The sequence below is a fragment of the Stigmatopora argus genome, chromosome 21 (assembly GCF_051989625.1).
Source record: "Stigmatopora argus isolate UIUO_Sarg chromosome 21, RoL_Sarg_1.0, whole genome shotgun sequence".
NCBI lineage: Eukaryota > Metazoa > Chordata > Actinopteri > Syngnathiformes > Syngnathidae > Stigmatopora > Stigmatopora argus.
Genome location: NC_135407.1, coordinates 2199400 through 2214008, shown reverse-complemented (window position 1 = coordinate 2214008; position 14609 = coordinate 2199400). Strand labels below are relative to the sequence as shown.

Sequence of the window (14609 nt, the reverse complement as noted above, 5' to 3'; positions counted from 1 at the left end):
GATGGACGGCTAGCACTATCAACGGCAGACAATAAGTGACCTAAAAAAATATATAATATATAATAATAAACACTCCTTTTGACATAAAAGCATGGAAAATGTTTTCGCGCATGCGCAGTGGAGGCCGCAACGCAAACTTCCTGCAAAATAGTGGTCCCTATCAACAGACAAAGCTTTCCGTTTTGGAATCAAATGGAGATGGTTAAATGTTAACCTTGTGACTTCCCAACGTCCATGGTAAGACGGCTCTAATGCTCACGGTGCGTCCGGAACGTCTTTTCGTCAAATTGAGCTCGGGCATTTTTTGCTGCGGCAGCAGGAGTCAGATGCTTCGCATACTGCCATTTCAGCACCCGCTCCTATGGCGGCCGACCCCGACTAATATCTGGAGCAGAAAACTTTTATACCCGTGCCAAGCTCACGATCGCACTGCCAGTCTGACTATTTTATGGCCTTTTAACTCATTTTACCTGGGAGTAATTCACACGAAATGTCAATAAAAAGGACGTCTTCTTTGGATACGTGGTAAACTTTAACTAGCCTGGAGTAAACAGCTAACAACACCGTTGAAGTCCGCAGCGCGGGGTGCTATACATACCAGCCTGGGCGCTGTTTATAAAGCGTGAATAAGTGGCGATGAAACTAAAATGTAAACAAAAATGATCGTGTTGTTGCTTTTGCCTTAATCGATCGCGTTGGTGGATTTCAGGAATTAGCCGGGTGTCACTCACCTTCAGAGACTGCTCGCTCGTCGGCTGGACTATTTGCTGGTGACTGCTAATATAACGGGGGAAGGCTATTTCCAGGTGGAATTGGTGTAGAATTGCTCCTTTTAAAAAGGTTTCTTTTCACTTGGAATAAAGTAGAAACGATGAGGTGATGTAGATCCTGCCCGGATCTAAAAAAACAAAACAAAATAGGAAATTGGGTCAGAAAGCAATGAAGGACAATAACAGTTTCTAAGTGTCAGAAATAATAAAATGAGTGTTGTAATTATATCTCAGGAAGAAAATATTTTTTTTAATTTAATTGAAATATTTAACACTTGACAAGTGCAAAAATATATTTTTTTCAAGCTAAATGTCCCAAAAGTGCACAAAATCAGTTCCACCCAAATACCACTTTTAAAAGAATGAATAACTTGTCATCTATTTTACAATTTAATTAAAAACAATTTCATGAATTCCAAAAAATGGTGTGAATTTGCGGTTGCTCTATAAAGAATACATCAAAGTGCGCCCTATTATCATATCATAACCTATGTTGTCGACTACTGTTAGCCTCGTATTAACATAATTGCAGTTTATGAAACACTTCAAAACATCAAAATTGATACAATTTGTACAGTGTATAGCAGGAACTCAGCGCGGCTTTGTAATCTTTTCTTAAACCGTACCAATAAATAACGATGTATATTACAAACAAGTTCATAACGTCAAAATATTGACCGCCTATATTGAATTTTCCTACGTAATTGTTATTCCAAAATGGAAAAACACAGTTATAATTGCCATTATAACCAAAATTGTGGGTGTCCAATTTATTTGACCTGGGAAGATTGGCTTTGAGTTAAGTATATATACATACATTTTTTAAAGGGATATTCAAGTATAGGTCAAAATAAGTGTGTCAATCAATTGAACGGTTTTGTAAGTGGCTTATAACATCTTGTATAAGCCGACATGTGCTGAAAACACCCAGAGGTGGCACTTCCATCGCGGAACGTGCCGTTGTTTTCAGCCTCACGCTTGGACGCGGTGTCGAATTTGCCGTCTGACCTATTTCCACCTAGTGGGTTCACATTATGTCAGATGCATGTTCCCCGGCCCCCACGGAATGAGGTTAGATTTGATCCCCGGGGATATGGTTGGGACGGGCGGCGTCCACCTGAGCCAGAATGTTTTTCTTTCACGTTAGTGAGGTCACATGTAAGGCGGCACGATCCCTTAATCCCGCGCCGGCGGGCGATCTGCCGACGTCACTCCCACCTGCCTCACCTGTGGGTCTCGTGCGGGATGCGCGACCCAGGAGCCCCACTTCCTGTGACTCGTGCGTTGACGTGACAAAGGGGGAGGAGGGACTTTTTGTACGTTGGAATACTACATAAAGCGTCACTCGGGTATGTTTTTTTGCAATTTGTCTGCCGAGCAGGGTCGGCGACGACTCCCCGGGTTCAGAGAGTAGACTGTGACGTGACGGGCTGCTGTCTTGTCGGGGGTCTCTCAAGATGGATGGCTCGCGGGAGCTGCCGGTAAGTGTGGAGGCGCCGTTTGACTTGAATGACTATTGATTGGAAATGTCTGACTCACTCGTTCCCGTCATTTCTCAGGCGAAGAAAGCTAAACTTGACGTCGAGCGAGAACTGGACAAAGAGCAAAAGTGAGTGAAAAAGTATTTATCCACTTTATAGAGTAGTAAATGTAGTCATTAGACATAAAGATAACCCGTGTAAAAAATGTCTTATTTATTGTTAGGATAGAAAATAAGTGTGAAATTATTTGACAGATTATAAACTCATTCATTTCAGTGCCACTGATACTCTTTCAGATTTAGGATCCATAGCGTTATAATTTATAAATTAATCGCATTTGTAGTAGTAGTAGTAGTAGTAGAGGGCGAGTGAATGATTGTGTTCCATTTTGACTGGAAGAATGAAGTAATATTTCCATTCCAGTCAAAATGGATTGGACGCCTATCTCCATAAATGCGTGCTAATGTTAAAAATGTTGTTTCTGTTGTAGTCATTTGGGAGAGGATGGAAGCCCGAGTACCGTCCTCGCTCCACCGGAGCAGGGAAGCTCGTACGTTGCCATGTCCATCCCGCAACTTGGCACACGTGAGTAGAAAATGTGGGGGGGAAACTGAGAATTAATGGTTGAATATGAACATATTTCTGTTTTCAGGGGATGGCGAGGCGGAAGGAGCGATAGGGGCGGCACCCCAGTTGAACTCTTTTGCGCATTCTGGTATGGACACAATAGTAGTGATCTTGCAAATATCTTTTTTTGGGAATACCATTTCTATTTTTTTTAATCATAGGAATCTGTTATGGAAAGAAACCACAGAGTAATTTGTATTCACATGTGAAGTCAATATTAACATAACAATTCTTAAGGTCAATATTTGAAAAGGCAGACTTAAAATTGCAAACACATACAATTAAAAATAAATACAATGTGTATAGAAAATATTGACAATGCAAAGAATTTAGATAACAAAGTGAACCAGTAATATCCGCACTTTTGCCACTATGGAAAAATGAGCCTTTTTAGGTTAAATATGGCAATGTCCTGCAAATTTTCATGAGCGCACGACTGGCGTCTTGGCATAAAGATAACAGATTTTCCTAAACAAATTTTAAAATTAAACTGCTATATTTCTACCACATTTGATTGATTAAATATGTCACCTTAATATTACAATAACAATCATTAAATTACAGTATATTCAAGTGTTGTTATGTCTTGCCAGCCTCCGATACGACGGCTGGGTCCGAATACACGCAGCAAGTATATGAAGAAACCAAGTGAGTGAAACAAATAAATAAATAAATCTTGTCAGGAAGCACTAAGCGTACTCATTTTTTTTCCCCCCTCGCTAGCCCCGCGGTGACATCATACGCCAGCCCCGTGTCCTTCCCCCTGGCTCAGTCCGCCGTCTACTCGGCTTTCCCGCAGACGGGCCAAACGTACGGCCTGCCGCCTTTCGGTTAGTCCCCAACGTTCCTTTCTTCCTTCTACTTTCTGCTCACTAAAACCACCGCATCACCTTTTTTTAATCACTTGGCTTCGGTCGCCGCACTCTGCTTGCGCGCTGTGGAATCGATCCTTTGGGTTTTTGTTATTTTGATTTTATTTTTTCACGCTCCAAAACACGACGCTGTCTCCGATAACCCTCTTGCTGGCCTCCTTTTTTGCTTTTTTCTTCTATTGCTGTCTGTCATCTTTAGGTGCTATGTGGCCAGGCATAAAAACAGAGACAGGTCTGCCAGAGGCGCCCTCTGGTGGCCAGCCTGGGTTTCTCAGCTTCAGCACCACATATACCTCAAGCCAGCCAAGCCAGCTGCACTACTCATACCCGAGCCAAGGCAAGCTGCCATTTTCCTCACCCTGTGCCAGCCCCCAGCTGTCTTTTTTCTCTCCCCCCCCCGCTGTCCGTTGAAACATTTCCCCCCATCTCCAGGCTCCAGTTTCACAACATCCAGCGTCTACTCCAACATCCCGCCCGCGACGGCCGCAACCACGGTCTCCAACGCAGCGGCGCTACAAGTAAGGCGTCGTTTCTTTTCGCGCCTAGGGGGTGAAAATAAAAAAATAAATAACATTGGCTGTTGCTTTGTCACAGGAATTTAGCGGCTACAACTCGCTAGGACAAAGCCAGTTTTCGCAGTATTACAGCCTGCCTTCCAGTTACGCCCCCGCGGGTTTGCCCAGCGGCGACGATCACGGAGGAGCGGCGTACTCGGCGGTGAAGTCCGAAGAAGCCGCGTCGGCGGGGCTTCCTCCTAGAGGTGAGTTCACTTTCATGGGATTTTTCGGACTACGAGTCACACTTTTTTTTAAAGCTAATACTATGGTGCGATATGACAAAATATGGAAAGTTACCTGTTCTTAATGTTATTTTACACGGAGTAAACAATACCTTCAGTCATTTGTATCGTTGCTAGTTTAGGGGTGGCGAACAAGTTAGACACAAATAGACGAACTTTTAAACCGTGCGAGTCAAAGAGCCACTTTACGTCAGAAGCCAATCTGCCAAATGATTTTAAAATATAATCTATTATTTGTTTTTAATCAGACCTGATGAATTGGGAGTATGTTTTACGAGAGAATCAAAAATAAGAGAAAAAGCCACAGTATACACAAAATATGATAAGAGCCACGTTTGCCATCAGTTTGTTAGCATACTACTGTGAACTGATTTAGTTTAACACAAATTTGGTCATAGTCTGTCTTTTTGAGAAGCATTTTTTTTTGTGGTTCGATTTATAGTCCGAATGAGTTTTCAAAGAATCAGCCCAGAGACAAAAATAAATAAAAACAATCTAAATCTAAATTAATGAGAATAAACTAAATCCCCGAATTTCGGAATAGTGACAATTTTAGTTCACGTCCACACACACACACCAACAAAGTGAGTGAACATTTGAGCCCACCGCAATGGGTTCTAATAATAAAACTGCGCCAATCCTACTTTAATTGAACGGTTCTTTTTTGTTCTTTGTGTCTGGAAGATGCGTCCCCGCCCGAAAACCTCCCAGCTGGAGCAGCTCTTCCCACCAGCGTGAATCAACCGGCCGGAGCCCGGGACCAAGACGAGGTCGGACGCAGGAACTCGATGGGAAAGGCAAAAGGAAAGGCTAAAAAGTGCGATAGCGCGCCGCCCACTGAAAATGATTTGGAGGTAATTTTGGTACCGACGCCGATAGTAAACGGCATTAAGATATTTATTGATGGAGATGTTTCCTTGCTTGTTTTTAGCGCATCTTTCTGTGGGATCTGGATGAGACGATTATCATATTCCACTCGCTGCTCACGGGCTCCTTTGCGCAAAAGTTTGGCAAGGTATGTGGAGAAAAGAGTTAACGGCCATGTTTACATGCAGCAATGCAGATCAATATTCTGTTTTTACACTCTAAATATCGCAACTCAAGAACTATGTTGTTATTCTACTCTGTCATTTTTTAACTTGTCATGAAACGTGGAAGATATGTAGAATTGTTTTCCTTTGTTTTGTTTAGTCCTGATTAATTTGCATTCATGCCTTTAGCCTGTAATTTACTGTAGCGTTCAAATTTGTAATTCAATTGGCTTATTATGATGTAAATGGATAATTTTCAATAAATCCAGCAACAATTACTTCCCGCATTCAAAACACAAAAGAATCCTTGCAACTATCGTGTGCGCAGAATGCTAGCTTGATAGCTAAATGTACACCAACAGCTAGAATTAGAAAAAGTTTTAGGGGGTTAATTTGTTTTTTTTAAAAATGGTGTATTCGAATGTGTTTGCATGGTTTTAACATCTGATTTTGAAAGGGTTATTGGCGCCGTGGAAACGTGGCTACTAAAGATATTTAGTTTGTATTTTGAGCTATGTTGTTATTTGACATTAGGACCCCGCGACCATGCTGAACTTGGGCTTGCAAATGGAGGAGTTCATCTTCGAGTTAGCCGACAACCACTTGTTCTTCAACGATTTGGAGGTGAACCAACACACACTGACCGATACGTCCTCGTGTGCAATTCTTCACATTTTGGTGGTTTTAGGAATGTGACCAAGTTCATGTTGAGGACGTGGCGTCTGATGACAACGGCCAAGATTTAAGGTACTTCTTTTTTTGCCAAATTTGCCATTGGAATTATTTTTGTAAACCCAGCGACACTTTCCCCCCCGTTTGTTAATTAGTAACTACAACTTCCTCGCGGATGGATTTAACGGCCCCAGCGGCGGAGGGGCTGCCGGGGCCACCACGGGGGTCCAGGGCGGCGTGGAGTGGATGCGAAAACTAGCTTTTCGCTATCGTCGCCTAAAAGAGATTTACAACAGCTATAAAGGAAACGTCGGAGGTGAATTGCAAATTTAAATTGGACTTTATACTTTTCCAAATGTGGCATGAAAGCCAAGATAAGTGATTTAAAAAAAAAAAAAGAAGTAAATATTGCTGCTGCTCTCTTGCAGGACTTTTGAGTCCAGTGAAACGAGAGCTGCTTTTACGGCTTCAATCCGACATCGAGAACGTTACCGATTTGTGGCTCAGCACGGCGCTCAAGTCTCTAATGCTCATCCAGACCAGGTTTGCTATCGGCGACACTTTGGACTGCCATTGACGTCAAAAATGATCATTACTTGCCCTTTTTTTTGTTTGACCAACAGAGGAAAGTGTGTCAATGTCCTGGTCACCACCACTCAACTGGTACCAGCGCTGGCGAAAGTTTTGCTTTATGGATTAGGAGATGTCTTCCCCATAGAGAACATCTACAGCGCTACAAAAATAGGTACACATCATCCATCTGTTGTACAAAATGCATTATTTACATCGCAGCTGAATGTGTAGTTTGGAATTTTTGGACTATGAATTTTATTTAATCAATACTATATTGGTTTATATATATATATATATATACACATACATATACATATACATATGAAACATGTAATGACTTTCCCCATTTTTATTTTTTGACGAATAAATTTTTTGCGGAAAATACTAATTTTTAATATTAGTAATATTTTTTTAATTGAAGTTGTCAGCTGATTTTTTTTCAATTAAAAATAAGATGATTTTCACTATTTTTTCATTTGGAAAATATTAACTTCTTATTATTAATATTATTTTTTTTATTGAAGTTGTCAGCTGAATTTTTTTCAATTAAGAATAAGATGATTTTTACTTTTTTTACTTTTAAATGTGATAAATATTTTCTTTTAAAAATAGATGAATAAATAAGAATATTTACTGTTTTCCCCTTTTCAATAAGTTTTAAATGAACCCTTTTTTTTGATTGCAGGTAAAGAAAGTTGCTTCGAGAGGATCGTCTCTCGCTTCGGGAAGAAAGTCACTTACGTCGTCATCGGCGACGGGCGCGACGAAGAGTTTGCAGCCAAACAGGTAAATTGAACTTTGAACTCATGACTATTAACCCATTTCAAACTATTGGAATATTTTTTGTAAATTGCCTTCCGTTGGAACGCTAACTCCATTTTTTTTGGGCGTCTTCATGCAGCACAACATGCCTTTTTGGCGGATCACCGCACACGGCGACCTGGTGTCCCTGCACCAAGCGCTGGAACTGGACTTCTTGTAAAAAAAAAAAAAAACTAGGAGGCGACGAAGGTACGATTTGCGGACGGACGCCTATCGAGGTGGAACGGAACGCTTTCAGCACTCCCTATTCTTTGGCAGCTAAGCTAGTCTAGTCTGGCCACGCTTCGAATTTGGACTCGTTTGGACACAGAAGGGAAGACGGGACTTGTTTTTTTGTTTGTTTGTTTTTAGAAGAAACATTTCAAATTACCAAAGGGCCTTCACTTTGCGTGTGGGTTTTCGTTATCGTTTGTTTCGGGACTCATTTGCACTCGTTCTGTTTGCACTCATTTTCAACGCATTGGTAAAGTAGTATCTTCAACCCCATTGGCTGCCGGTGACAATCTGTATTTGGAACCTGGAGCTTCTTCCAATTTGAATGGATTTAAATCTATGATGGGAGTTTAATCATAAATTTGAGTGAGTTTGAATTCACGAGGATTTACGGGCAACTTTTTGGGGGTTTGAGAAAAAATCGTAAATCAAAGCGAGCCAAAAATTTAACCGAATTCTGCTGTCAGAATCAAACAATAGGCCGATCAAGACAAAAGAAAAGGTTTGAGCCTGTGGAAAAATGGACGTTGAATTTTGAATGTGTTTACTTTATGGTTTATTAAAAAAAACGTTTCTTCCCAGGTTTGGCTTCCCCATAAAGCACAAGCCCAAGTGTCCTTTAAGAGTAGTTAAAATACGTTTTTTTCCCCAATTAGACAATAAGGTGACTCTTGTAAATATCGATTCAAGTCGTATTTGAAATTTTCTTTGTTTGAATTTTGTGGCAACCTGACTCCACGCCCGCAGTTTTTCCCCTTTGAGAAACATAGTGGAAAAATCATCAGGCTAGTTAGCAAATTAGCTCGTAAATGACTCACTGGTCGCATTAAGTGTTTAACTGATGACACCGGAATGTCAAAGGAATTGTTACCAAAAAACTAGAAAATGTCTACTTTCTTACCAAATTCTGGTTTTGGAATTCTGGGAAATGTTGGAAAACTCAAGCGGTACTAAAGCGGCATTAGGGCTAAGCAAAGAATGAAAAATTAAATAGTACTACAACATACAAGTCACAGTATTAGTACGAGATTAAAGACGTATCGCTGATTAAGCTAAATTTTCCACTCACTAAAATCAACAAAAAAATACCTGAAAATTCAAGAAAAATCAATATTGAATTTAATTTACAACTAAAACTTTATTCTCAGCATAATACAACTTTTTTTCTCATACTAATACTACGACATTAATCTACTTTTTCTCTTTTTTTGGCACTAATACTACATCGTACTAAAGAGATGGCGACCGTGCAATACAATTTTCAAAATAAAAGCGTTTGGGTCGACCTTCCTGTCACGACTGAACAATCTACAGCTTTTGGACCGTTAAGAATGTGTATTTGTGTGTTTTTTTGTTTTTTTTTAATTGGTTTGCATATTTATATTGTGCCTTTAATCATCTGTATGTAATCTCAAAAGGGAAATGTTTTTGTTTAGTTGTGTAATGGTATGTTATGCTATGTGTTATGTATTTTTTTTTTTTTTTAATGCTGCTTGGTTTTTATTTTCGCTCACTAGATGTCAGCATTCATGGAAAAAATATATTTTGAAATAGATGTGGAGTTGCTGTGACATACTGGCAAAGAGACAATCAATAAATTGTGAGGTTTAAAAAAAATAGCGAATTGAACAGTACTATATTTTAGGACGCTTTTATTTTATTTTTTTATCATCTCATGGTCAAGGCTCGTGCGGGTCGTCGCAACCACTTTCAATGTTTTGGAGCGTATTAAAAACTGGTAGGATTTTGTGTTTATCTGATAAATATGTTGTAAATATACAAAGAAGTGTCTTGTTTTTCTTGAAATTTTTGTTCAAAATATGAAGAAAAAATAAATGGAGTCAAGATCCATTGATGTTGATGACGCGAGTGAATGATCATGTTATATTTACAGTATAAAAGATGTCCAATCCAATTTGACTGAGGGGCCAATGAACAAACAAATTGGGCTTCTACTGCAGTCAATGGCAGACCGTTTTTTTTTTAACCAAAATTTAATGCGATAAATGCACATTTCACCTTCTAACTTATTTTTAGTCTTTTTTTTTAATTATAAAGTAAAGCATTACATGTTTCTTAATTTTTTTAGTTGTTTTTTTAACAGAGATTGAATGCAACATTTGCATGTCGCCAAATTTTGTTTTATTTTCTTACCGAAATCCGACTTGCCCCTGAAATGTAAAAATCACTAAATCTTGACAATCTAAACTAACTTTGAATTTGTAAAATTGTTATTCTTTTTTGTGTATTTTTTTAAAACTAAAACAGAAGGCATTACAACACGTTTCTTAATGTTTAGTTGTTATTTTTAACTGAAATTGAATGCAGAATCTACATGTCGCCTAATTTAGTTTCATTTTCTTACTGAAATTAAATGCAACATCCCCTGAAATGTAAAAATGACAAAATCTTGACCATCTAAACTTCTAAACTATAACTTTGTAAAAAAACAGTTTTATTGCATAGCTGGCAAACCGACCTAGCGTCTTATTATTTTACAAGAAATCATTTAAGCACAGTCCTTAAGCGTGGCAGAAGCAAACATTGTCCGTAACTGTGTGTAATACATTAAAAGTAGCACAAAGAGGTCCACGTGGAGATTGGAGAAGTGTTCCCTCGTGACCCAAAGTGACATCTGCATGACTTCCAACGTCCGAGTCACACGAGCGCGGTGGCGTCGCAACTCACGAGTAAAAATTAGCCGCTAGCTTCTTCATCCTTTTATTGGAAAGACTCCCGCTGCCAGCCACCACGTCTTTGTTGGAGGAATCTCCCGGGCCATCCACCACGTCTTCATTGGGACAACCTCCCATGCCATCCACCACGTCTTCGTCGGTGCGACCTCGTTCGGTCGCGTGGTCCGAAGTTGGGCTGTCGAATTTCGGATGGAAGAACTTGTAGTAAACGATTCTGAGCATCAGGCCCAAAACGTAGAGCAGAATTACGCCGATGACGGCGGCGAGCACGTAGAAGGAGTTGGGTTTGTGGATTGTCCACCACCAGGAGACGGACAAGACGCAAATGTCCAGCAGCATCAGGCTGTGGTAGATGGTCGCGTTGTCTCGGCTCTTTCCTTCCACCACGTTGAACCAGGTGAAATACCAAATGAGCCCCAGCGTGGCCCGGTAAAGCCACTCCCCCCCTGGGCTGTCCATAAAGGTGGTCTTGGAGCGCCAGGCGCAGAAGAAGAGGAGCATCCAGGAGCAAACGCAGTGAGGGAAGATCAAGCAGGGGTGAACGGAGGCAAACATGGCCATGGCCGACAAGCGGGAGGAGATGAGGAGAAGGTTCCAGAGGAAGTAGACCACCGACGAGACCACGCCTTGCTTTGCTTTTTTAGGCACGAAGGAGCGGAGGCAGCGGTGGTACGTGGTGACGGTCAGGGCGATGGAGGATGCCGAGGCAGACGCCTTCAGCGCTGAAGGCGACATTCAAAGTCGTTCGGCGCCATCGACACCAAGGTCAGCTCGTTCGGAGACGGAGATGACTCATTCGTGGCGGGTGAGTTAACTTGGGTAGCTTATTCCACCAGCGAGTTAGGAGTTAGCTTGCGCGTGCGTGCCGGTCAACTCGTTAGCCAAGAGCGTGTTAATTCGTTCGCTCGTTCGGCAAGTGTGGCTTAACTCTTTTCCAGAGCGAGTTAACTCCTTTGCGTCCAGTGAATGAACGTATTTAGGACAGGTGAGTTCACCCATCTGTGATGAGTTAACTCGTTCTGCAACTGAGTTAGGAGTTAGTTCGTTTTTTGCCACGGTTGAGTTGGCGTATTTGCGGCGGGAGAGTTAACTTGTTTAGTGAATGGGTTAACCTGTTCAAATTTTGGAGTTAACTCCTCCAGGAAAATTAACTCATTTAAGACAGGTATGTTCACCCATTCATGACAAGCTAACTTGCTCTGCTAGTGAGTTAAGAGTTAGTCACGCAACTTTTTTGCCACGGTTGAGTTAAATTATTTGTGATGAGTGAGGGGGTTAGTATTGGAAAATGAGTTGACCTATTTTTAAAATCAGTGAGTCTCCAGTGAGTTAACTTGTTTAGGGCAGCTGAGTTCACCCATTCATGACGAGTTAACAGATAAGCAAAGTGTGAGTTATGACAGGTTTAACTTGTTAGTCGCGAGTCAGTTTGTGAGTCATTTTGAAATAAATAAAAATAAACATGTAAACTTGGCGTCAACTTCTCCAGAAAACAAAGGTTAACAATCAATCAACTTATTTCTGCCCAGTGTTGCCCCTCTGCGACTAGTTAACTCATTTAGTGAGTTACCTCAGAGTTAACCCATGTGCGTTAACTAATTCCGTGAAGTCAAATTATTGGTCGTCAGTGAGTTAACTCATTCTGCGAGGGAGTTTAGTCATTTGACAAGCGCAGAGTGTGTTATTGCATCCCTCAAGCATGAGTTAACCCATTCAAGACAAGGTAACTCAAGTGAGTTAACTCGTTCACAAGGACTAAGTTCATTTCGATTGATTTGGACTTGTAAGTCATTGATTGTTGCTCGTTACCTGTCACATAATGGAGTTCTCCTCTCTGTAGCATGTTGGTGAGCATGAGAACCAGTTGCGGCGAACTCTCGGAAAAAGTCTCAAAGAGGCGGAGCATGGTCAGATCGTGGTTGGCAAAGACCGCCAAGTCTTCTGGCATTTGTTCTTTGGTAATGCAGCCGCGAGTCGTGATGTACATGAAGATGACGTGCCTGATGTACAACAAAAGTGTAGGACACCATTACGCCATTTAGTACTTTTTCCCGTTTTTAAGGAAGGAGAAGAGGAAATTCCTAAATATCAGACGCTGAGAGGTTGAAATAATCAGCCATTGCAATCTTAACTAACAAAGAAAATTCTAGTTTTCTTTGCCTGGATTGAGATTACGGGATGTCATCATGAATTGCTTTTTACATACATATTAATATTGCCATGTTGACTACTACTACTACTTATTTGTGAAATTATTGAAGGCCGCTCTTTATTGTGTTGACTATTTATTACTTCTTTATTGTTCATTTATTTATAATTATTATTTATGCATTATTTATCTGTTCGTTCGTTTGTTTGTTGTTGCCATTTGTGCACTTCGTGGTGACGCAGTAAATCTCATTTTACTTGTCTTATGACAATATAGGAATTCAATTCAATTATTTAATTCATTGTTCATTCTTTCCTTAACATTTTCAAAATGAAAGTGAGCTGTTTTTTTAACAATTGTGCGTTTGGAACCATTGCCCTCACTTTTTTGACTCTAAAAAGTAGTGGTAGTATCGTAATTATCATACACACACGCCAGTCAAAATTGGATTGGAGGTCTAGCGTTGTGTGAATTTTGTCAAGTTATTTGTACAATGTAGTACTGTAATACACACATATTAGAAGAGTATTGTATGTTAAATGGGTTGTATGGAAAACTCAAGTGGACTTACCTAAGATAGACCCCCATTTGTAGAAGGTGGACCACCTTGAGCGTTCCCGGAGTGGCAACGACTATTTTGTCGTTTTTATCATACGAGTACCAAAGCCAGCTGTAAACTTGAACCAGAAGCGACGAACCCACGAGCAACACGACCGAAATGCTCAGATAAACGTACTCCCCCTCCCAGTAGAAGGCCACGACGGTCAAAACGTCCAAAACCAGGTCCGAGAGAGAAAACGCTAAACCCACGTAACTGAGGAAACCGTCCCATTTGGAGAACTTGAATTCGTCCATAGTTGCTCGCGTATGTCGCTTCGCTTGCGGTCCGGTTTTCTCATCACTTGTCGGTGAACAAGTGTGGAACTCCTTCTTCCTAATTAGCCTGCTCACTTAAAGCGATAGCGAAGAAAAAGAAAAAAACTCGACTCATTTCCATTTTTCTATTGTGTCTTTGGTTTTGTGCTGTGGTGATAATTTTATAAAGTTTAAAAAAATAAAAAAATAAAATTTGTGCGTGTTTGTGGTTTGTTGTGATTTGAATGTTGAAGCTACCTAAAGCCCGCCCAAAATAGCTTCACAAACATCACTTTCTTCCTGCCAAATTCTATAAACAAACTTTGCCGGGTGCGTTGGTAGATTAGAAAATTATAATGAAAAATATCTTTGCGATGTATATTTTTAAAATCCAAAATTTGGCAATTTCCAGAATTAGTTAATTTAGTTTTTCAATGTATTTACTTGATTTCAATATTCCCAGTGATATTTCTATTAGCATTTTTATTTGAAACGGTTTAAATAGTTGTCTTTTTATGTATTTACGTCATTTATTTCTATTTAAATTAATATTTCTTTATTTTTTCAACATTTACTTATGTAAAATTTCGTTTTTGTGTATTATTTAAATCTTATTCATTAGTTTCCATGTAAATATTTCAGTATTTATTTCATTTTATATTTTTTTAACATTTAATTATGAACATCACGTTGTCATTAAAAAAAAAAATGCATTCTTTAAGTCTGATTTATAATAGTTATATCTCTTCCTTTAAGACTGACGGCAATGATTTTTGTGAAATCCCCAGATTAATCAATCTGCGCACATCCAATCCATTTGAACTGTAAGAAAAATGTCTATAAACCCTCACATCAGAAACTTTCACCGAGTTCCAAGTTGATAACAAGTAGACGTCCAATATATATAAAACTGAGAGGCTTGGCAGGGAATGAACCGTCAATATCAGCGCACAAATGAATGCCGCGCTAAAATCACGGATTCAGCGTTTCTAATCCTTGGCGTAAAATAGCGCGGAAAGAAAGAAAATCGGAAAATGTCCACATTTCCG

At 40.0% G+C, this 14609-nt stretch overlaps 2 protein-coding genes across 3 annotated transcripts; one reads left to right on the top strand and one right to left on the bottom strand.

Moving 5' to 3' along the window:
• The first annotated feature begins 122 nt into the window (after nucleotides 1-122).
• Nucleotides 123-9709, top strand: eya3 (EYA transcriptional coactivator and phosphatase 3). Of its 2 annotated transcripts, XM_077591054.1 has the most exons (19): nucleotides 123-237; nucleotides 2152-2251; nucleotides 2330-2379; nucleotides 2742-2836; nucleotides 2904-2966; nucleotides 3472-3526; nucleotides 3602-3708; nucleotides 3950-4087; nucleotides 4183-4268; nucleotides 4345-4510; nucleotides 5234-5403; nucleotides 5481-5564; nucleotides 6115-6204; nucleotides 6269-6327; nucleotides 6408-6568; nucleotides 6681-6795; nucleotides 6876-6997; nucleotides 7511-7611; nucleotides 7727-9709. In XM_077591054.1, the coding sequence occupies exons 2-19, from the start codon at nucleotides 2228-2230 to the stop codon at nucleotides 7805-7807; spliced, it is 1767 nt and encodes a 588-aa protein (XP_077447180.1). In that variant the 5' UTR covers nucleotides 123-237; nucleotides 2152-2227; the 3' UTR covers nucleotides 7808-9709. The 2 variants fall into 2 exon arrangements, with proteins under 2 accessions (XP_077447180.1, XP_077447182.1); XM_077591056.1 differs by lacking the exon at nucleotides 3950-4087.
• Nucleotides 9324-14569, bottom strand: LOC144067362 (XK-related protein 8-like). Its single transcript, XM_077591063.1, has 3 exons — nucleotides 13277-14569; nucleotides 12366-12556; nucleotides 9324-11278 (listed from the first exon to the last, which is right to left on the bottom strand). The coding sequence occupies exons 1-3, from the start codon at nucleotides 13558-13560 to the stop codon at nucleotides 10545-10547; spliced, it is 1209 nt and encodes a 402-aa protein (XP_077447189.1). The 5' UTR covers nucleotides 13561-14569; the 3' UTR covers nucleotides 9324-10544.
• Nucleotides 14570-14609: the final 40 nt, after the last annotated feature.